Source organism: Phyllobates terribilis, unplaced genomic scaffold (genome assembly GCF_046119375.1).
Source record: "Phyllobates terribilis strain yellow unplaced genomic scaffold, ASM4611937v1 Scaffold_2__4_contigs__length_985480577, whole genome shotgun sequence".
Classification (NCBI taxonomy): Eukaryota; Metazoa; Chordata; class Amphibia; order Anura; family Dendrobatidae; genus Phyllobates; species Phyllobates terribilis.
Window position 1 is genome coordinate 110,334,566 of NW_027362762.1, and position 23,340 is coordinate 110,357,905.

The 23,340-nt window shown below is 46.5% G+C and overlaps 1 protein-coding gene across 2 annotated transcripts in view; it reads left to right on the plus strand.

Annotated features, from left to right (window-relative positions):
• The window catches only part of LOC141195600 (cilia- and flagella-associated protein 337-like), a 243,414-nt gene that overhangs the window by 91,487 nt on the left and 128,587 nt on the right, over positions 1 to 23,340 (plus strand). For both annotated transcript variants that reach the window (XM_073662494.1, XM_073662495.1), the window contains exons 15-17: positions 1,958 to 2,109; positions 10,138 to 10,240; positions 11,472 to 11,578. In XM_073662494.1, the coding sequence (XP_073518595.1) occupies positions 1,958 to 2,109; positions 10,138 to 10,240; positions 11,472 to 11,578 (362 nt within the window). The remainder of the gene's footprint in view (positions 1 to 1,957; positions 2,110 to 10,137; positions 10,241 to 11,471; positions 11,579 to 23,340) is intronic.

Below are 23,340 nucleotides of genomic sequence, written 5' to 3' on the forward strand. Positions count from 1 at the left end.
TTCCCACCTACAATGGATGGAGAGGTCTGTAATTTTTATCGTAGGTACACTTCACCTGTGAGAGACAGAATCTGAAAAACAAATCCAGAAAATCACATAATATCATTTTTACATAATTAATTTGCATTTTATTGCATGAAATAAGTATTAGATACAATAGAAAACAGAATTTAATATTTGGTACAGAAACCTTTGTTTGCAATTACAGAGATCAGAAGTTTCCTGTAGTTCTTGACCAAGTTTGCACATACTGCAGCAGGGATTTGGGCTCATTCCTCCATATAGATCTTCTTTAGATATTTCAGGTTTCGGGACTGTCGCTGGGCATCATTGAGTTTCAGCTCCTTCCAAAGATTTCTATTGGGTTCAGGTCTGGAGACTGGCTAGGCCACTCCAGGACCTTGAATGCTTCTTATGGAGCCACTCCTTAGTTGCCCTTGCTGTGTGTTTCGGGTCATTGTCATGCTGGAAGACTGAGCCACGACCTATCTTCAATGCTCTTACTGAGGGAAGGACGTTTTTGGCCAAAGTTTCGCAATACATTACCCCATCCATCCTCCCTTCAATACGGTGCAGTCGTCCTGTCCCCTTTGCAGAAAAGCACCCTCAAAGTAAGATGTTTCCCACACCATTCTTCACAGTTGGGACAGTGTTCTTGGGGTTGTGCTCATCCTTCTTCTTCCTCCAAACACGGCAAGTAGAGTTGATACCAAAAAGTTCCATTTTGGTCTCATCTGACAACATGACCTTCTCCCATGCCTCCTCTGGATCAACCAAATGATCAATGGCGAGCTTCAAATGGGCCTGGACATGCAGGATTTTAATCCATGACGGCGTAGTGTGTTACGGTAATGTTTGAGACTGTGGTCCCAGCTCTCTTCAGGTCATTGATCACATCCTCCTGTGTAGTTCTGGACTGATTCCTGACCTTTTTCAGAATCATCCTTACCCCACAAGGCGAGATCTTGCATGGAGCCCCAGATTGTGGAAGATTGACAGTCATCTTCTGTTTCTTCCATTTTCTAATAATTGCACCAATAGTTGTTGCCTTCTCACCAAGCTGCTTGCTTATTGTCCTGTAGCCCATCCCAGCCTTGTGCAGGTCTACAATTTTGTCCGTGGTGTCTTTAGTCAGCTCCTTGGGCTTGGCCAGGGTGGAGAGGTTGGAGTGTGATTGATTATGTGTGTGGACAGGTGTCTTTTATACAAGTAAAAAGTTCAAACAGGTGCAATTAATACAGGTAATGAGTGCAGAGTAGGAGGGATTCTAAAAGAAAAACTAACAGGTCTGCGAGAGCCAGAATTCTTGCTGGTTGGTCGGTGATCAAATACTTATTTCTTGCAATAAAATGCAATTTAATTATGTAAAAATCATACAAAGTGATTTTCTGTTTTTTCGTTTTAGATTTTGTCTCTCACAGTTGAATTGTACCTACAATAAAAATTACAGACCTCTCCATTCTTTATAGGTGGGAAGACTTACAAAATCGGCAGTGTATCACATACTAATTTTCCCCACTTTATAGATAGATAGATAGCTAGATAGATAGATAGATAATAGCAATGCCAGTTTGGCTAGGGTTAAATCCTAGCTCTGCAGATTTTGATTAGTTCACCTGGCTAGCTCTCATATAAACAGGCTAGGTGTTCATCTGAGTCAGTCAGCTCAGGGAAGCTGACCAGACTGGATGTGTCTTGAATCTGAAATGAGAGCCAGGCCAGAATCCCTCTCTGAGAAGAGTCTGCACAGACCATGTGTAGAAAACCGCAGGTATCAGTGGTTGCTACAGACAATAGCTGTTTTCTATGACTGAGCTTGGGCTAGCTCAGCCGTGTATGAGTAGCCACGGTCTGTTTAGTTATGAGGACTATACAACGCTAACAGTAATGTTAACCCCATGTAGAGATTTGCATGTTTATTTAGTGTATGTGATGAAATTCCTTTTCTGTGTTTCAGATATGGGATATCCAGAGTCAGACGTGTCTATTTACAGCATGCTCAAAATCAAGCGGGATCAGGGGAGAACTCACCGCCTGCCTTTATATCCCAGAAATCAAAGCATTATGTGTGACCACTGATTCCATTGCTCTTCTGCAGGTGAAACTGAAGTAAGAGACGAGATATAATTATATTTTCAGTTGGAAAAAAATATGGGGTGTAAAGGATAATATAGTTATAAATAATTATATTGCCGCTAAGGAAGTAATGAATAGGCTTAAGAAATTATGCAGCTGACACCTGCCTGTTACTGATGTGGTCTGAGAAAAGTTTACCCTTTGGAGTATGTGCACACAACATCTTTTTAAGGAATCGTCAGCGGAAACTGTTTGAGAAACCCATCAGAAAGCGCTCAAAAGAATGAACATATGTGGCCCTGTGGCCAGGCTTCATAAAACACTGGTAATCACTCAATAGGGCAGCACGGTGGCTCAGTGTTTAGCACTGCAGCCCTGCAGCGCTGGGGTCCTGGGTTCAAATCCCACCAAGGACAACATTTGCAAGGAGTTTGTATGTTCTCCCCATGTTTGTGTGGGTTTCCTCTTGTGTCTTCCCACCCTCCAAATACATACTGATAGGGAATCTAGATTGTGAGCCCCAATGTGAACAGTGATGATAATGTCTGTAAAGCACTGTGGAATTAATGGTGCTATATAAGTGTCATGTTTGACAGATAGTTGTTCTGGATCTGGCTGTAGAAGGTCGCTGCGCTTGGCTTTGCAGACACCTTCTTGATCCTTTCATCTCTGTAGTGTAGTGGTATCCAGCAGTGATCTCCACCTTCTACTGCTAATTGACACACCCTTGCTTGAAATTTAAAATCCCTCAGTGTCGCCAGTGATAGAAGTATTTTCTCCTGCTCGGGCCTGGAGATCTAGCAGTCGGCTAGTTGTTTCTTGGTAGATTGTTGTCGTCTTCTCTCTGGTGTCTTCTCAAAGCTAAGTGTATCCCCTTGTCTTTTTTCCTTGTTTGTCTTTAGTTGCATAGGGGCTGACTAGTGCTCATCCCTTCCGCTCCCTACCTAGGGCCTAGCTCTAGGGTCAGTTAGGGATTGGGTATCCTGCTCGGTGATAGGCGTGGAACCTATTTAGGGACGATAGGGGAGTAAGGGTGTTGTAAGATCTGCCTATGGGTCTCCACTCTTCCTTTCCCTAGTTGCTGAGCTTCCCCCCTTTTCCCATAATTGTACACTTGGTCCTCCCCTTACCTAGCGTGACAATAAGTGAGTAAAATAAATAAATAGACCACAAAAAAAAACAGCTAAAAACATAAAAGTATAAATCACCAAATTTCCCCAAAATGTAAATAGCAAACTCTAAAAAAAATATTTGATATTGCCTTCTGCTTAGTTTTACAAAAGTAATAAAACATCAAAATATTTATTACATATGCTAAAAAATTGAAATGATAGAATTGCTGTTATTTGTCACATCACTTCCCAAAAATAGATTGAGAAGAGGTCAGAAAGTCAATTGGAACCCAAAATGCAGCCGATAAAAACTACCACTCATACCACAAAAAAAAAAAGAACAAGCGCTCATACTACGATATGGACCAAAGCATAAAACAGATATGACTTAGAATACTGAGACTGAAACTAAGTTCTTTTAGGTTTTTTGTTTTTTTTAAATAGTAAGACAAAAACATACAAATTTGATATCACTATAACTGTACTGACCCATAGAACAAAGTTGGTAGATCGTTTATTTCATCAGAAAGTGAACATCATAAAAAGAAACCTCACAAAATAATGGTAAAAATTCTCTCTTTCTTAGTTACACCCCACTTGGAATTTTTTGCCCATTTTCCAGCACATTATTATGTGATCCGGTAAAAATGAATAAATGACTACTACTTGTCCTGCAAAAAACAATCCCTCATACAGTACAGACCAAAAGTTTGGACACACCTTCTCATTTAAAGATTTTTCTGTATTTTCATGACTATGAAAATTGTACATTCACACTGAAGGCATCAAAACTATGAATTAACACATGTGGAATAATATACTTAACAAAAAAGTGTGAAACAACTGAAAATATGTCTTATATTCTAGGTTCTTCAAAGTAGCCACCTTTTACTTTGATGACTGCTCTGCACACTCTTGGCATTCTCTTGATGAGCTTCAAGAGGTAGTCACCGGAAATGGTTTTCACTTCACAGGTGTGCCCTGTCAGGTTTAATAAGTGGGATTTCTTGCCTTATAAATGGGGTTGGGACCATCAGTTGTGTTGTGCAGAAGTCTGGTGGATACACAGCTGATAGTCCTACTGAATGGACTGTTAGAATTTGTATTATGGCAAGAAAAAAGCAGCTAAGTAAAGAAAAACGAGTGGCCATCATTACTTTAAGAAATGAAGGTCAGTCAGTGCGAAAAATTGGGAAAAGTTTGAAAGTGTCCCCAAATGCAGTTGCAAAAACCATCAAGCGCTACAAAGAAACTGGCTCACATGAGGACCGCCCCAGGAAAGGAAGACCAAGAGTCACCTCTGCTTCTGAGGATAAGTTTATCCGAGTCACCAGCCTCAGAAATCGCAGGTTAACAGCAGCTCAGATTAGAGACCAGGTCAATGCCACACAGAGTTCTAGCAGCAGACACATCTCTACAACAACTGTTAAGAGGAGACTTTGTGCAGCAGGCCTTCATGGTAAAATAGCTGCTAGGAAACCACTGCTAAGGATAGGCAACAAGCAGAAGAGACTTGTTTGGGCTAAAGAACACAAGGAATGAACATTAGACCAGTGGAAATCTGTGCTTTGGTCTGATGAGTCCAAATTTGAGATCTTTGGTTCCAACCACCGTGTCTTTGTGCGACACAAAAAATTTGAACGGATGGACTCTACATGCCTGGTTCCCACCGTGAAGCATGGAGGAGGAGGTGTGATGGTGTGGGGGTGCTTTGCTGGTGACACTGTTAGGGATTTATTCAAAATTGAAGGCATACTGAACCAGCATGGCTACCACAGCATCTTGCAGCAGCATGCTATTCCATCCGGTTTGCGTTTAGTTGGACCATCATTTATTTTTCAACAGCACAATGACCCCAAACACACCTCCAAGCTGTGTAAGGGCTATTTGACCAAGAAGGAGAGTGATGGGGTGCTACGCCAGATGATCTGGCCTCCACAGTCACCAGACCTGAACCCAATCGAGATGGTTTGGGGTGAGCTGGACCGCAGAGTGAAGGCAAAAGGGCCAACAACTGCTAAGCATCTCTGGGAACTCCTTCAAGATTGTTGGAAGACCATTTCTGGTGACTACCTCTTGAAGCTCATCAAGAGAATGCCAAGAGTGTGCAAAGCAGTCATAAAAGCAAAAGGTGGCTACTTTGAAGAACCTAGAATATAAGACATATTTTCAGTTGTTTCACACTTTTTTGTTAAGTATATAATTCCACATGTGTTAATTCATAGTTTTGATGCCTTCAGTGTGAATGTACAATTTTCATAGTCATGAAAATACAGAAAAATCTTTAAATGAGAAGGTGTGTCCAAACTTTTGGTCTGTACTGTATGTCAATTTAAAAATTAAAAAAATAATAGCTCTTGGAAGGTAAGGAAGAAAAAACAAAAGCAAAATAAAGAAAATGATGGCTGCATCTCCAAGAGGTTAAGTATGACAATCTACATGTACAACATCAAATTACATCAGAGCTTATCCTATTTTCTATGTAGAAGCCACTCAGAGCTCTTGGAATTCTGAGTTTGAAAGAGGTTCTTCTGCTGAATCCCTTCACTAAGTGGATTCATTGAGTCACGTTTCATCATGTTACAAGCTAAATTCATTTGGTGCTTTCAAACTGCAGTTGTAAATAAAATGGGATTCATATGTCACATGGGTGCATTGAATGTACTGTTGGTGACCCTACACCAGACCTGGGCAAAGTGTGGCCCACAGCCAAAGGGCTGGAAACAGTGGCGTCCCGCGCCACACGGCCGCCCTCCACCTTAAATCTCAGCTTCACCGGTATCTGCATATTCAGGATGCTGATATCAGTAAATACAATTATGGTACAGAGAGCCATCTGCTCCGTCTTCCACCATTGAGCCTGTGCGTCTGAGATCGCAACAGGCACAATGATGTCACTACATCACGACTGCTCTGCAGATCCTCAGTACACAGAACTGAGGAGAGTAGCAGGGAAACAGGGTTAGTGAGTAGTTTTTTATATTTTAAATTGTCAGTACTTGTGGGAAACTGTGAGGACATTATACTGTGTGTGTGGGGGGGGGGGCTTTGTATGGATCTCATACTGCATAAGGGGCTGTGTGGGGACATTATGCTTTGTGAAAGTTTGTGTGGAAACATCACACTACGTGAGAGGCTGTGCGGGGACCTCATACTGCGTGAGAGGTTGTGTGGAAACATCATACTGTGTGGGGAGGCTGTGTGGGGACATCGTACTGCATGGGGGGGCTGTGTGGGGACATCATACTTCATGGGGGGATTTCTTGGTACATCATACTATATGGCGGAATTTGTGGAGACATACTGCATAGGGGGATGTGTGGGGCCATCATACCATGTGGGGGGACATCATACTGTGTTGCGGGCTGTGTGGGAACATCATACTGTGTGAAGGGACATCACACTGTGTTAGGGTCTTAGTGGAGATATCATACTGTGTGAGGGGTTGTGTGGATACATCATACTGTATGGGGAACATCATGCTTTGTAGGGACATAACACTGTGTGGGGGGCTTGGTGGGAACTTCATACTGTTTGCGGGACTGTCTACATCATGCTGTGCGCCAGAATATCATACTTTGGAGGGGGGGGGGGGCTGTGTGGGGACATCATACTCTATGGAGAGCTGTGTAGGGATATCATACCTTTTGGGGATATCCTACTGCTTGAGGGGCTTTGTGGGATATCATTGAGTATGGATGACTGTGTGGGTCATCATAATGGCTTGAAGGACTGTGTGGAGACATCATACTATGTGGGGGGCTTTGTAGGGATATTATACTTCATGGGGGGGCTGTGTGAAGACATAATATGGCATGAGGGGCTGTGTGGGGATGTCATACTGTATGAGAGGTTGAATAGGGATATCATACTGCTTGGGGGGCTTTGTGGAGACATATTGTGTGGTTGGCTTTCCGGAGACATACTGCATGTGGGGATTTGTGGTGACATCATAATGTGGGAAGTGAAATCATACTGTGTGGGGGACATCATACTTTGTGTTGGGTTTGTGGGGACATCATACTGTGTGGGGGGCATTATGGGGACATCATGCTGTGTGCGAGAACATCATACTTTGAGGGAACATTATGTTTTGTGGGGTCATCATACTGTGTGGTGACATACTGTATATTGTATTGTGAACTGTTGATTAAAGAACAAGAGTTGATTAAAAGGAACAATATGATTTACTGTTTTTTATAAACTTAAAAAAGCAGTATAATATATGATTTTGATCAGCTGCTTCATGTAAGAATACATGTTACAATAATTCTTTTTGTAACATGCATTAGCAGTAGCAGCTACTCATCATACTTAATGCTGATCAATATTAAGTGATAAAATACCAATAATAATAATGAGCAGAATAATATTCAGCCTGTTAGTTTGGCCCTCCACAACAGTCACCATCTCTCATGTGTTAATTGCCCCCCCCTGCCCTACACTGAAGAATTAGATAATTATATTATAAGCATTTCCATAAATGTACTAATGGCTGGAGTTATCATGGATACTTTAGCAAGAAAGAAAAGACAGGTTGCCTCTAAGCCCATTATTAGACATAGGCTGATTGAGGACTTCTTGGAACTATCTACTTTAATAGTATTGCTCTTCTCATATGGGCCAAATGGATCTTTTGGGTCCCCTTAGGTTCCAGGGCCCTGGTGCTACTGAAAAGCCTTCATCCACTATAGTTACACCCTTTTTTATGGGCTCCCATAAACATGTTAAATACCACCATGGTTGGACTTCTCTTGATCTCTTGATAGTAAGCAGAGCAGTGGCGAACTTGAACTTCTTGGGCCCCAGTGCTAAATCGCCAATAGGGATCCCAACTATCCTGGGTCTTTAATACTACTGGTCTTCTTATATGGGCCAGAGAGTCATATTGGGCCTCCTTAGGCCACTTTGCACTCAGTATAGTTACACCCCTGTACCAGAAGATCCTTCAGTGTGCCCACATGACAAACCTAGAAGAGAATCTACTAGGGTCTGTTTCTTATGATCTTACTGATCATATGTCCTGTGTCTTCAATTTACATATTATGTGTAAATGGAAGATTGGTCCTTGGATTATTATCAGTTGGTGGACCCAGGGAATCCCAACCCAACCCTGACCTGACCACCTCTACCCCCCCCCATGTACCATGTTACCTACCAACTTTTTTGACTCCTGTGCAGCCCAATATTTTACTTTTAATTAAATGTGATTCTAAAGGGGCATCAATTGTTTTATTTTATCTTCAGCTATTATCTCCCTCAAAAAATACAATATAGATGATAATAGAGAAGATAGGAAAATAATATTTGGTGTATTTCTACATTTGTATTTGAGGCTATACTGCAAATTTCATCAGATTTACCAGAATAGCCATGAAAAGAGTTATACAATGGGCAATACAACAGAACTAAAAATGTAAATCAGTGGGGTCTGTTGGGTACAGTGGTATCTGTCATTCAAGGCAGGTGTGAACAAGGCATGTAAACTCAAATAGGATGTTAAGATAAGCAAATTGATTCTAAAAGAATAGATTTCGCTATAAATTTTTCCCAAAGTTTGGATTCAAACAAATTCAAATTTTGGGGATTAAGTTTGCAAATCCAGCAAAATGATCAGTCCGCTGCGATTTTGCTTGTTTCCGAAGGCCCAAAAAAGATTTAAAAAACAATAAAATATATTAACCTCTCCTCGGGCCTCCCATACCTGTCCTGGTGTTACAGCTTCTTCCTAGTCCTCTGATTGTTCCTCTTCGGCCTTCGTCTCATTCCGGGTCTTCTGAGGCTGACATTGATTAAGCCCCACACAATGATATTGGTGCAATGTACGTCATTGACGGTATTGTTTGTGATGAGCCCCTTATAACCAAGTGGGGTCTAGTCAGTCAGTGGCAGTGCTGGAAAAGCCGGAGGGGCAAGAAGGCCAAAGAGGAACGATCAGCAAATCTGTCAGGAGCTGTGACGATGAGACAGGTATGGGGAAGGCCGAGGCTAGATGAGTATAATAGTTTATTGTTTTTTAACCTCTTCATGGCAGATTCAATTTGCACTGAATTTGTTTCCATACAAATCAAATCTCAACTTCTGAATTGAGAGAATCTGCCCAAATCAAATTTTGAGAGATTTGCTCAACTCGTATCATAGAGAAATTCAGCTTTTTCCGTACAGAAATTGTCATGATTCACATCAGTTGCTGTTCCCAATAGGGCTCAGATGTCATTACCCTTACTTTACATTGATGCCCTATCCCTTGGATAGGTTATCAATGTCTGATCAGCCGGGATCCGACACCTGGCACCCCCGCCGATTAGCCGTTACCAGCCGTCGGCCGGAAATACTTACTTGTGGAGGTTGGCTGTCTACTTGTATTGGCCGGGGCATGGTACTGCACATCTGCCTCCTATTGCTTTAAATGTGCAGTATCAAGCCCCAGCCAGTACAAGTAGACGGCCAGCTCTGTAAGTAAGTACTTCCGGCCGGCGGCTGATAAAGGCTGATCGGCGGGGGTCCCGGGTGTCGGACCCTGGCTGATCAAACATTGATGCCTGATCCTAAGGATAGGGCATGAATGTAAAAGTAGTGAACAACTTCTTTAAATGCACAATATGGCCAATTTACCAGAATTTTTTTAAGATAAAACTCATGCAAACACATTCAGATGAGCTCAGGACCCCAGTGCTGTACGGTAATAGTACTAATGATAGAACCTTTGCATTGTCCAGCTATCAAAAATGTCTACTATACAAGGCATAGAAAACACAATTCTGTCATAATTCTGGTGCATTTTGCTTAATAAATCTCCTCCAATATTCATACCCTGAGGTCTCTTACCCTGAGTGCCACATTTTTAAATAAACTATATATTTTTTTTTTACCATGTTAAATTTCAAAAAATCGTTTCACTTTTTGACCTCACCTCAGTGAATGAGTAATCTATCATCTTCTGTACCAGGTCCTTGGCACGGCCTCACCTTGACAGCTCCCATAAAGAAGCCGTTCTCTGCTGCAAGTACAATAAAGCCTTCAGGCAAGTCGTCACCTGCTCAGAAGCTTCGGTAAGTGTTTCTCAAGGCTGCATCATAATGTCTCCATTTTTTGTTCTTTGTCTGTTTGATTTATTAGCTTTCTATTAAATGAATTGTTCGTAGGTTATATTCATAATAACACAATGTAAGATCATTTCTGATGGATAGCAATTAAGTGATACTCTTATTTTCAGGAGTACGCCTAGGATGGGAGGGCACCAAAAGCAGTTTTAATTTGTTGCGGAGGATGAGGGTGGCAGCACCATACATTTTCTATAGGTTTGTGGTAAAGGAAACACACAACGTAAAAAGTAAATACACTTTTTTTTAAAGGGAATCTGTCAGCAGGTTTTTAATCTGAGAGCAGCATAATATAGGGGCAGAGATCCTGATTCCAGGGATGTGTCAATTGTTCAGCACTTGCTGTAGCTTCAATACAATCATTGTTTTATCAGCAGGAGATTATCACTTCAGGACTAGGTGTCGTGTTAATTGCGGTCCTGCTAATCTGTGTAACCCCGCCCCCACTACTGATTGGCTGCTTACAGACAATACACAGGAAGCTGCCAATTAGCGGTGTGGATGAGGTTATACAGAGCTCAGCATTCATAGCACTGCTACATCTACAACAGGGAAGACGCTGATTCTATCAAAACTGCACAGAGCAGTCCAGTAAGTAATACATCGCTGAAATCAGGCTCTCTGCCCCTATATCATGCTGCTATCATATTCCATAGTAAAAATCTGCTGGCTGATTCCTTTTAAGTAATTACCCTCCAGGCATTACAAAGTTATGAATATTGTAATATGCTTCCTTACTTTATTTTCCCTCCATCTCTCCCAGACACTGGTGCTGTTTCAGTGACTAGTTCTTGCCCCTTTAGAATCTGCTTTCAATAGTTCCTTTCTGGGCCTCTCTGTGCCCCCACCCTTGCGTTCAGACTGGGAAAGTCCTGTGCAGAGACTGTCTGCACATAGTATACCGATCTTTGCTGAGCAGCAGTTGAAAGCTGCTTCTAAAGGAGCAAGAATGGGCATTGAAACAGTATGGCAGCATGGTGTTTAACAGAGGAGGCGCAATTTGGTAATAAGTATATTACAAAAATTCATAACTTTCTTGTGCCTAGTAACTTTATAAGATTTTTTTGTACACAAGATAGTTATGTTATGAATGTTCCTTATTTGTATTTGAAGTTTCCTCTTTCTGCATTGTTACTCAGCATGTACATTAGTTAATATTAACTTATTTGTCTTTCTCCAGGCTGTGAGAGTTTGGGATTTTGAGACTGGGAAACAAATGTTTGAATTCAATGACGCCCATGGAAGTTCTGGGATCACCTGTATGACATTTGATTCCAGGGGTAGACGGTATGTTTTTAGTTTTTTTTTTCTAAAGAGGAATTCTCACTTTTCCATCTCTCACTAGATCAGGATGCACAACCCCTATCTCGGGGCCACTGTAAATGGAGGATTGTTTGCACAGCACTTCTATCGCTTTTCACTTTATGGGAATTCAATAAAACGAATCTTGCTGTCGATGTGGGTTACACTTCTGGGGTTCGAGACCTCCATTTCATGGGGCTACTGGGAATAGAAAGGGAATTCTCTCACCATTCAGTTTATCGGAGTTGAAAAAAAAGACCTGTCCGTACTCCCAATAGAATTGAATTGAGAGAGATGTTGATGCACAGCCATCTATCCGGTCACAACAGCTGCACAACAGAGATTGAGGATCCCAATCTAGAGAGAGGTCCTATGGACATCCTATTAATGTCCAATTAAGGATTTCATTTAAAGAAGATCTGTCAGCTCATTTTTTAAATATGATAACATTAAAAGCAAAGCCGCAGAAAGCGGAATTAACCCCTTAACGACCTTGGGTCTTTCTGTTTTTGTGTTTTAATTTTTTGCTCCCCTTCTTCCCAGAGCCAGAACTTTTTTAATTTTCGTTCAATATGGCCATTTGAGGGCTTATTTTTTTGCGTGATGAGTTGTACTTTTAAACGCCATCACTGGTTTTACCATATCATGCACTGGAAAACGGGAAAAAAAATCCAAGTGTGGTGAAATTGCAAAAAAAATGCAATTCCACAGTTGTTTTTGGGGTCCTTTTTTTACCACGTTCACTGATTGCTAAAACTGACCTGCCATTATTATTCTCCAGTTCATTACGAGTTCGTATATACCAAACATGTATAGGTTTTTCTTTATTTAAGTGGTGAAAAAAAAATCCAAAATTTGCTTAAAAAAAAAAAAATGACGCCATTTTCCGAGACCCGTAGCGTCTCCATTTTTCGGGATCTGGGGCCGGGTGAGGGCTTATTTTTTGTGCGCCGGGCTGTCATTTTTAATGATACCATTTTGGGGTAGATCCGATGTTTTGATCGCCCGTTATTGCATTTTATTGCAATGTTGCAGTGACCAAAAAACGTAAATCTGGCGTTTAGAATTTTTTTCTCGTTACGCCGTTTACCGATCGGATTAATTCTTCTTTTATATTGATAGATCGGGCGATTATGAACGTGGCGATACCAAATATGTGTATGTGGGTTTTTTTTTTAATTATTTTATTTTGAATGGGGCGAAAGGGGGGTGATTTAAGCTTTTGTATTTTTTTTATTTTTTTATTATTTTTAAAAACATTTTTTTACACTTACTGCATGCTTCTATAGTCTTCATAGGAGACTAGAAGCAGCAGTTGTCTGATTGCTTCTACTGCATACAGACGATGAGCAGATCGCTTGTATGCAGCCGAAATGCTCACTTGCTATGAGCGCCGACCACTAGGTGGCGCTCATAGCAATTGAGACATGACAACCACAGGCGTCTGCTGCAGACCCTGGGTTGTCATGCCCACCCATTGGTGACCCGCGATCACGTGATGGGGTCACCGATGGGCGGGGCTTAAGACGCGCTTCCTGGAAGCGCGAGTTAAATGCTGCTGTCAGAGATTGACAGCGGCATTTAACTGGTTAACAGCCGCGGGTGGATCGCGATTCCACCCGCGGCTGTTGCGGACACATGTCAGCTGTAAGAATCAGCTGACATGTGCTCGGTTCAGTGCGGGCTCAGCGCCAGAGCCCCCGCTGAACCGGCCTTTCCGACCTGGTGCGTACTATTACTGACCAGGTCGGAAAGGGGTTAAAATTCCCCCAAAAAATTCAAGAGCGCAGCAGAAAAGGGCAACAGTATTTACCTGCCCAGGTCTCAAAAACTAATGCACTATCAGGATGCAGCAACCCCATATATTAAAGATGGAGGCGACACAGGTGCAAAATACTGACGAGACAACCACTCACAACCTACCAATTCATGGAGGGGGTGATTGCTTAATATTAAAATTGCACTCAAAATAGGCTTGTATAGGGCGTTGGTCACACACAGGTAGTGCACAGTGTCAGGCTTACAGCCTATTAGTGACGCCCATACTATTAGATTAAAACTATAAGTGCACCCCATGAGAATATGATAACTAGACGTTTTCAAAGCTAAGATTTTATCACAATATGCATGTGACTGATAGTTAGCAGGTGGCCCTGCCTAAAGCCTCATTTGGTGAACTGAAGTGATGAGCGAGTATGTTCTGTTAACCCTTTTGGCGAGCATGCTCGGGTGTTTTCCGAGTATCTTCAGCGCGCTTGTGCTCGGTGTTATGTTTGAATCACTCCCGTGTGCATGATTTGCGACTGTTTGACAGCTTTAATAAATGTGAGGAATGCCTGTTTCTTTGGCATTCCTCACATTTATTAAAACTGTCAAACAGTCGCAAATCATGCACACGTGAGTGATTTAAACATAACTCCGAGCACGCTGAAGATACTCGGTGTTTGCCTGAGCATGCTCGTAAATCTTGAATAACGAGCATGCTCACTCGTCACTACTGAACTGTGATTCAGCTACAAGTTCTTTATATGTATGGCTAGTGACGCGCCCCTGGGCCTGTGTCGCGCTGCGTTGCGCACGCGGGAGCTTACCCGGAGCCGGATCTCTTGAGGGTTGTAGTCTCGTGGCGGTGACCCGGTCCGTGCCCAGGGAGTCAAACTGAGCGGCGATGTAACAGCGGTAGATGTAGGACGACTACGCCACCCGTTGAATGCAGCTATGGAGCTGCCGCTGCAGGACAGTCCGCTGAGGCCGATGGATGGATGGTGCAGCGTAGATGGTATAACCCCCAACGGGAGGGGTATGGCCTCAGGGCAGCAGATGTGGATGATGGGGGTAGCAGGAACCACTCAGAGACGGTGCGGTGTAATTCAGGGTCTTTACTGGTAACAACGATAGACCCTCCCGGAGTACTTGCTAGTGAACGGGGCCTGGTCAGTCCTTGAGCAGATGGGATCTCCCCTGGCCAGGCGGAGTTGTAGGCCTCCCAAACTGACTGTACTCTTCTGGCTACCTTGCTAGAAGCGGATATAAGTAGCCCACGTCCCTGAGTGTACCGTGTGGTGCTCACCCGTATGGCCGGTGACTCGGGGCCTTCTAATGGCTTCCGCTCCACGATGGCGGTGCTGGTCCCACGCGTGTGACCGTGCCTTCGGGTTTCTGGGCCCGAGGACCTGAAATCCCCTGCCGGTCGGCTTCTGCTGCTGGGTAAGAGTTAGTCCCCACAGCCTCGGACGCCGGGTCCGGTAAGAAAGCTTCTCAGTCAGGGCGAGCTCTGCAGCTGCCAGCCCCTGACTCGTAGTAGTATTGCTTCTGCTGTTTCTTGTCTCTACTCTCCTTGACTGACTAACCCTGCTTCAGCCCCGGGTTTATATAGGGGAAGGTCTTCCCCTCCCAAGACTGGGCAGGAGGTGTGGCATGCACAGGATCCCTGGCCAAGAGACCTCCCACCTGCTCTCAGACATAACATTGCTTGTTACTGTGGAAACCAGACCCCTGGGGTGCCACATTCCCCCCTAGTGAAATTTAGTACTCCGGGACTAAACATATTTTAGAAAAACATAACAAGATATAACAATAACAATACAATAAAGAAACACATAAAGGTGGTCACGGCATGTCCGTAACCGGGTGCAGTCTTTGAAGAAACAAAGGTGTCCATTTCACCAAAACAGGGAGACGTAACCAGGTAGGGGTCTGTCCTACCCCGAGTCCTTAACAGTCTCTAGTCCATCCTGGGTTACGCTCCAACTAATTGTACAAGGATTCCCGGTAGATCCACCAAGGATTCCTAAAAATAACTAGAAACACAAAATTATACACAAGCAACAATACACAGGTAAACATAAATAAAACAATTTATACACTTTAAATCCTCCAGCGTGCGGGTAACTGGCCTCTAGTGGCCCTAGTGGACCTACGGAGCTGACTGTCTAGCCCTGAACTACAGGGTGTAGGAGCTGTCAAGGGTAAACTGGGCAGCTGTCTACCGGCTCTTTGGCTCACTAGGGGTACGGCAGGCTCACTATAAGCAGAGGGTTGATCCTCCTGTTCTGCTTGTGTGGAGTCTTCTGCCTCCTGGACCGGCTGTTCTTCCAGCTCTACCTGTTGCTCCGTAGGTGCTTGGGATGCTGGTTGGAGGAAGGTGAGTACGGGTACCACAACTGCACCATTGACTTGAGTCCAAGACCGAGGGAAGTCCCCGAGCACAGTACTAACCATATCTTCCCTTTCCTCTACGGGTCGATGGTCTTCTTGTTCCTCTTCAGGGTTCCTCAGTTGTTCGGGACACTTCTTCAGGTGGTCCTGGGATACAATGGCTGTGGCTTCCCCTCCGTCTTTACTGATGGTACAAACCTTCGGGTTCTCGTGGCTTGAGGGCAGTACGGTGTACGGGTCCTTCTCCCACTGGTCATCCAACTTGTGGAGCCGTCTCTTCCTCTTCAAGACCTGCTCTCCGGGTACCAGGGGAACAGCGGGAGCATACTGGTTGTAAGTTTTCTCTTGTCTTTCCCTAGCCTGACAGAGACTTCGCTCCACGCTCTCCTGTACTCTCCGGTACTGCTGCTGCCTCTCTGTGTCCCAGTCTGTTTCTGGTGAAGTGTCCTCGGGTGTCAGGACTCCCATTTCCAGGTCAACAGGTAACTTACCAGGTCTTGCCCTCATTAGGTAAGCCGGGGTACAGTTGGTGGAACCTACCGGGATGTGGTTGTATAGGTCCACCAGATCGGGCAACTTCTCAGGCCACAGACTGCGTTCTTCCAGGGGCAACGTTTTTAGAAGATCCATTACCACCTGGTTCATTTTCTCACAAAGTCCATTAGTTTGCGGATGGTAGGGTGTCGTCCTTATCTTCCGGCAGCCATACAGATTGCAGAATTCCTGGAAGACCTCCGCTTCAAAGGCAGGTCCCTGGTCCGTCAGCACTTGGTCCGGGTACCCGTGTGGACGGCAAAAGTGCTGCTGGAAGGCTCTAGCTGCTGTTTGAGCCGTTAAGTCCTTGACGGGGACGACAACCAGAAACCGGGAGTAATGATCCACGATGGTTAACTCGTAGACGTAGCCACTTCTGCTTGGGGTCAGTTTTACATGATCCAAGGCTACCAGTTCCAACGGTTGCCGGGTGACGATGGACTGCAGGGGAGTCTTCTGGCTGGCACGGTCCTTCCTTCTCAGGTTGCACGGGCCACAGTCTCTGCACCACTTCTCGATGGTTCCCCTCATGCCTACCCAGTGGAACCGCTCGCGCAGCAGGAACTCCAGCTTCTTCCACCCGAAGTGTCCAGCTCCATCGTGGTATGCCTCCATCACCATGGCTGCGTCTCTTCGTGGCACCACTACTTGCCAGAGTAATTCATGCGTCCGGGAGTTAACCATTCTGCGGCACAACTTCCCTTTGTAAAGGAACAGTCGACTCTTCTCTGCCCATAGTTGTTTGGCTTCCTCCGGAGCGTCTGGTTCGAGGCGAGCCTCCGGCCGAGTCAGCATCTCCTTCACCAGTCGGACGGCAGGGTCGCTGTCTTGCGTTTCCGCCCAGTTGTAGTGGGGTAAGGGGTTCAACGTAGCAGCCTGCTTACTCCTTACCCGGTGGGAATACTGGATAGTCCCATGACGGTGGAACGCAGGGAGTTCAACTTCTTCCAGTCCCTCCGGATCTTCTCCTCCGTCCGGCAGGTTGGGCATCCTGGACAGGGCGTCCGCGTTGGTATTGGAGCGTCCTGCCCGGTATTTGATTGTGAACTCGTAGTTGGACAGACGGGCCATCCACCTCTGCTCCAGGGCACCGAGTCTTGCCGTGTCCAGGTGTGTCAACGGGTTGTTATCCGTGTACACGGTGAACCGGGAAGAAGCGAGGTAATGCTTAAAGCGCTCGGTGACTGCCCATACTACGGCCAGGAACTCTAACTTAAATGAGCTGTAATTCTCGGGGTTCCTTTCTGTGGGTCGCAGTTTTCGGCTGGCGTAGGCGATTACTCGTTCCTTCCCCTGCTGGATCTGGGACAGTACGACTCCTAGCCCGATGTTACTGGCGTCGGTGTAGAGGATAAAGGGCTGGCTATAATCCGGGTACGCCAGGATTTCGTCCCCCGTGAGGGCCATCTTCAGCTGGCGGAAGGACTCTTCTTCCAGCTCCTCCCATTTGAAGGGCGGCTTCTGGTTCTTGGCCTTCCGGGACTGGCCTATCAGGAGGTCCTGCATAGGTGCTGCCTTTTTGGTGAAACCGGGAATAAACCTTCGGTAGTAGCCTACCAACCCGAGGAACTGCCGCACTTCTTTTACGCTGGAGGGGCTTGGCCATTCCTTAATTGCGGTGATCTTATCAGGGTCGGGAGCCACTCCGTCAGCGCTCACCACGTGTCCCAGGTACTGCACCTTTGGTTTCAGGAGGTGACACTTGGAGGGTTTCACCTTTAGGCCGTAACTTGCCAGAGCTTCGAACACTTCCGCCAGGTGTTTCAGGTGGTCCTCATACATCTTGGAATATACGATGACATCGTCCAGGTACAACAGGACCGTCTCGAAGTTTCTGTGGCCCAGACAACACTCCATTAGTCGTTGGAAGGTTCCCGGTGCGTTGCAGAGTCCGAACGGCATGCAGGTGAACTCGCTAAGTCCCATCGGGGTGGTGAATGCGGTCTTCTCCCGGTCCGCCTCTGCTACAGGAACCTGCCAGTACCCGCTAGTGAGATCCAAGGTAGAGAAGAAGTTAGCAGATCTTAAAGCAGCCAATGACTCCTCTATCCTTGGTAAGGGGTACGCATCCTTGTGTGTGATACGATTGATTTTCCGGTAATCTACACACATCCTCATGGTGTTGTCTTTCTTTCGGACTAAGACTAGTGGAGCTGCCCAGGGGCTACAGCTATCCCTGATCACCCCAGCCTCCTTCATGTCTCTAAGCATCCCCTTGGCGTGTTGGTAGTGGGCAGGGGGTACGGGTCGATACCTCTCTTTTATAGGAGGATGGTCTCCCGTGGGGATGTGGTGTTCTACCCCCTTGACTCGCCCGAAGTCTAACGGGTGTTTACTGAACACTCTCTCGTACTCCTGAACCACCCGATAGACTCCTTGTTTCTGGTGTGCGGGAGTGGAGTCAGTACCCAGATGTAGTTGCTGACACCAGTCCTCCATGTTTTTCTTAGAGCCGTTACCTTCCTCCGGGTGAGATGGAGGCAAGGGTACCACAGATTGTATAGAATTTTGGTTAATGGTATATAATTTGGCTAGCATGGCATACCGGGGCAGGTACACTTCCCTCTCCCCGATATTTATTATGCGAACGGGCACCCTCCCATGGCGTACATCAACCACCCCCCGTGCTGTCAAAATGGTGGGCCTACTGTCCGAGTAAACTGGTTCTACCATTGCCTGGTAATCTCTACCTCTCAGACCAATAGCTGCCCGGCACCAAATCATCATTTCACTTTTTGGGGGCATGGCAATAGGAAAAGGGTCACACATTCTTACGCTACCAATCTCACCGCCGGAGAGTTCCACCTGTTGCCGTCGCATCAGTGCCCGGATCTCTTTCTGGAGCACCCGCTGCTCGCCGGAGCTGGCGTTCTTGGCAACCTGCTGTAAAAGGAAAATCACCTCTGCAAGACAATTTTCAATTACATTAGTTCCTAGAGTTATTTTTGGGTGACTCTCATGTTTGTCAATATCTACAATGATCAGTCCCTGTGCTGCCAGTTCGACTCTACCGATTTTGATGGTCACCTCTTTAAATCCGATCTGTGGCACGGGCTGGCCATTGCTGGCGATGATACTCAAGTCGTCGTCAGGGTAGCGGGTAATATCCGAGTCATTCCAGTACTGCTTAAAGAGCACGTACGGGATGGTGGTGACCTGTGACCCGGTGTCCAGTAGGGCACTCATGGGAATGCCATCCAGTACCACAGGCAAGACTGGACGTCCTCCCACATATCTGTCGCGCCAGTTCGATGGGCCTGGTGATCTTTTTCCTGGGGGTTGGCCCTCTACCCCAGGTTGTGCCCGTTTAAAGAACAGTACCTTGCCATATGTCCAGATTGATTGCAGCGGCGGCAGATGGGACGTCCGTCCTCGCTGTATCGGTCACTGGGTCTTCCTCTGGCCGGTGGGGTCCTCCTTGGTCGACGCCACGGGATGTCCTCCGGTCCGGATGCCAGCTGGATCTTCCCTGGGGTGGAAGCCTGTAAAGACTGCACAGTTCGGGTTAGCGCAGCAACACTCTTAGCTAGCTCTTGGACCTGATGGTGTAGGTCTGGAGCCGGGTCATTGTCCAAAGCCTGCGCATCAGCTCCCACAGGCCCTGCCGACAAGGGCGCCGCCTCCTGGTGGTAAGTGATAGCAGGGCGCTTGTGGGTCACAACGCCACCCGGTGCCGGTTCTCGGAGCACCCGGATGGCTCTGTCCTTGAACTGTGCAAAGCCCAGATGGGGATCCTGTAAGGCCATTGCCCGCAACTGGGTTCGGTGGGTATTACAATACAGTCCCTCTATAAACTGTTCGGTCAACAGCCTGTCCTTGTTTCCCACTCCATCAGGGTCGGTCTGCTTAATGGCCCTCAGGGCCTCTTGTAGGTTTAGTGCATAGTCCCTTATACTCTCATGCGCTCGCTGCTTGCACCCGTAGAATCTAAGCTTAATCTCGGCTGAGGTGCGGGTATCAAAGGTGTCCTTCAGCCGGGTTAGTATCCCTGCGACAGTCTTCCTCCCAGGTGGCCAGGATTTTACTTCCCTTTTGGCTGCCCCGGTTAGTTGGGCCACCAGGATGCTCACTTTTTGCTCTTCTGTGAGGGGGTACACCTGGAAGAGGCTATCCAGCTTTTCTCTAAAGTCATGCAGGGTATGTGACTCCCCTGAGTACTGGGGTAGCCAAGCTGCTCCCGGGATATAGGGCATGGTGAAGGGCATAACTGCAGCAGTGGTAGCGCTGGCGGGGGTTGAGGCAGTGAAGCTCTCCTCCGTATCCGACATCTTCCTCCCCCCTAGTGGACCGTGGCCTACCTTGCGATGATCCTGTTCCGTAGGCCGCGGCTCCGCAGTGGATCGTCAGGGTTGAGGACCTTCCGTCGCGCTCCTGTGACGTCGGCGTCTGCTGGGCTCCTTCCAGGACCTTACGCAACGTCCGGACGTGAGGCGGGGCTTCAGTTCTCGCGCGCTTTCGGAGTCCACGCCCCTCTTCTTCCCGCACGGCGTCCTCAAGATGGCGTCCAATGGCGGGAAAACTCCACGGATGGCGGGAAGAAGGCAGAAGATGGCGCCGGATGGCGGGAATCTTCACCACAGGTAAGTTTGAAAAGTCTCTTTTTCAGGCACGCAGTACCCGGTGGTTGCGGGCACGAAATCCTGCCGACTACGCCAAAGTTGACGCGCCCCTGGGCCTGTGTCGCGCTGCGTTGCGCACGCGGGAGCTTACCCGGAGCCGGATCTCTTGAGGGTTGTAGTCTCGTGGCGGTGACCCGGTCCGTGCCCAGGGAGTCAAACTGAGCGGCGATGTAACAGCGGTAGATGTAGGACGACTACGCCACCCGTTGAATGCAGCTATGGAGCTGCCGCTGCAGGACAGTCCGCTGAGGCCGGTGGATGGATGGTGCAGCGTAGATGGTATAACCCCCAACGGGAGGGGTATGGCCTCAGGGCAGCAGATGTGGATGATGGGGGTAGCAGGAACCACTCAGAGACGGTGCGGTGTAATTCAGGGTCTTTACTGGTAACAACGATAGACCCTCCCGGAGTACTTGCTAGTGAACGGGGCCTGGTCAGTCCTTGAGCAGATGGGATCTCCCCTGGCCAGGCGGAGTTGTAGGCCTCCCAAACTGACTGTACTCTTCTGGCTACCTTGCTAGAAGCGGATATAAGTAGCCCACGTCCCTGAGTGTACCGTGTGGTGCTCACCCGTATGGCCGGTGACTCGGGGCCTTCTAATGGCTTCCGCTCCACGATGGCGGTGCTGGTCCCACGCGTGTGACCGTGCCTTCGGGTTTCTGGGCCTGAGGACCTGAAATCCCCTGCCGGTCGGCTTCTGCTGCTGGGTAAGAGTTAGTCCCCACAGCCTCGGACGCCGGGTCCGGTAAGAAAGCTTCTCAGTCAGGGCGAGCTCTGCAGCTGCCAGCCCCTGACTCGTAGTAGTATTGCTTCTGCTGTTTCTTGTCTCTACTCTCCTTGACTGACTAACCCTGCTTCAGCCCCGGGTTTATATAGGGGAAGGTCTTCCCCTCCCAAGACTGGGCAGGAGGTGTGGCATGCACAGGATCCCTGGCCAAGAGACCTCCCACCTGCTCTCAGACATAACATTGCTTGTTACTGTGGAAACCAGACCCCTGGGGTGCCACACTAGCACCACATACTCGCTATAGGCTATGGGGCTGTTCACACGTCTATGTTTTTTCTTAAGGACCAAGTGCCTGCAAAAAATACAATATCCAAATTAGATCCAAGTCGTAGGGCAAATTTGCACATACAAGTCTATAGGTCCATGAAATACTCGGATAGCACATTGATTTCATCCTAACTGCATCCTAGTCTGTTTTCCAGTAACTGATAAGAGAAGCTTGAGAAACCTCCATCAGCTTTTTTGCAAAATAGAAAAACTGATGTAAGGCTTTATGCACACAGCATAATTTAGACTCTGGCACAAATGCTGAGTTTTCCCAGGTGAAGCCACTTCAGGATAATGCCAGGCGGTTGTTTCCCTGACGCAGCTTCGCCTTCGATCTTTACCTCCGGCTTTCATTCTATATATTTTGCATATAGAGAGCAGGTGGCTTCTTAGCGGAAGCCGCCCAAAGAAGGAGCAGGTCACTTCTTTTAACAGCTTCAGGATTTCCGAACCTTTAAGTGGTTAAATGAAGTGACATAAGACGGAACACGTGCACAGCAATGTTGTTTTGACATTGCTGTGCACCATGTTCATTTTATGGGGCGCTTTTTCAGGCAGATTCCACCTGAATAAGACATTGTGTGCACAAAGCCTATTGATGATGGTAAAACTTATACACTGAACGAACACTGATGAAAATCTAATCCAGCAATTTGATTAAATGTACGACAAAAAACACTGACATCTGAATATGACCAACGACAGCATTAAAGGGGTTTGCGACTGCTAGGACAATCCCTTCTTGACCAAAATGTTTGGCCCCGATAAAATAAAAAAGCCTATACTCCCCTCCCGTGCCGGTGCCGTTTCAGCGGTGTCGGCACTCTCGGTCCCGTAATTGTTGTGACATGTGAGCCCTGTGCCCAATCAGTGCCGACATCACTGTCTCTGCCTTCTGTCGAATTGAACATGAAGAGGAAGTCAGGAGGATGTCGGCACTGATTGGGCTCAGGGCTCACGTGTCACAACAACCACACAGGAGTCCCGGGACCGTGAGTACCGACACCGCTGGAACGGCACCGGCACAGGAGGTGAGTATAAGTGTTTTTATTTTATCGGAGCCAAACGTGGGGTATGAGAAGGGGGTGTCCAAGTAGTGGACAGTGTCTTTAAAACAACCATAATATCTCTGCCTTTTTGGCTAAGTTCGCATGGTCCACTGAATTTAGCAGACCAGTCATATCCGCAAATTGTTTCATGCTAGCCCACGTAGTGGTCAAGTGCAGCAGTTTTCAAGTTCTAATTTGGTCCATAATTCGGACCGGACTAGCTTGTGCTGCAATTTTTTTCCCTAATGTCCGTGAGAAAATATATTGAAATATATAACATAGGCTAAAATTGTATCTGAGTGCTGCCTGTTTGACATAAGGACAACCCACGGA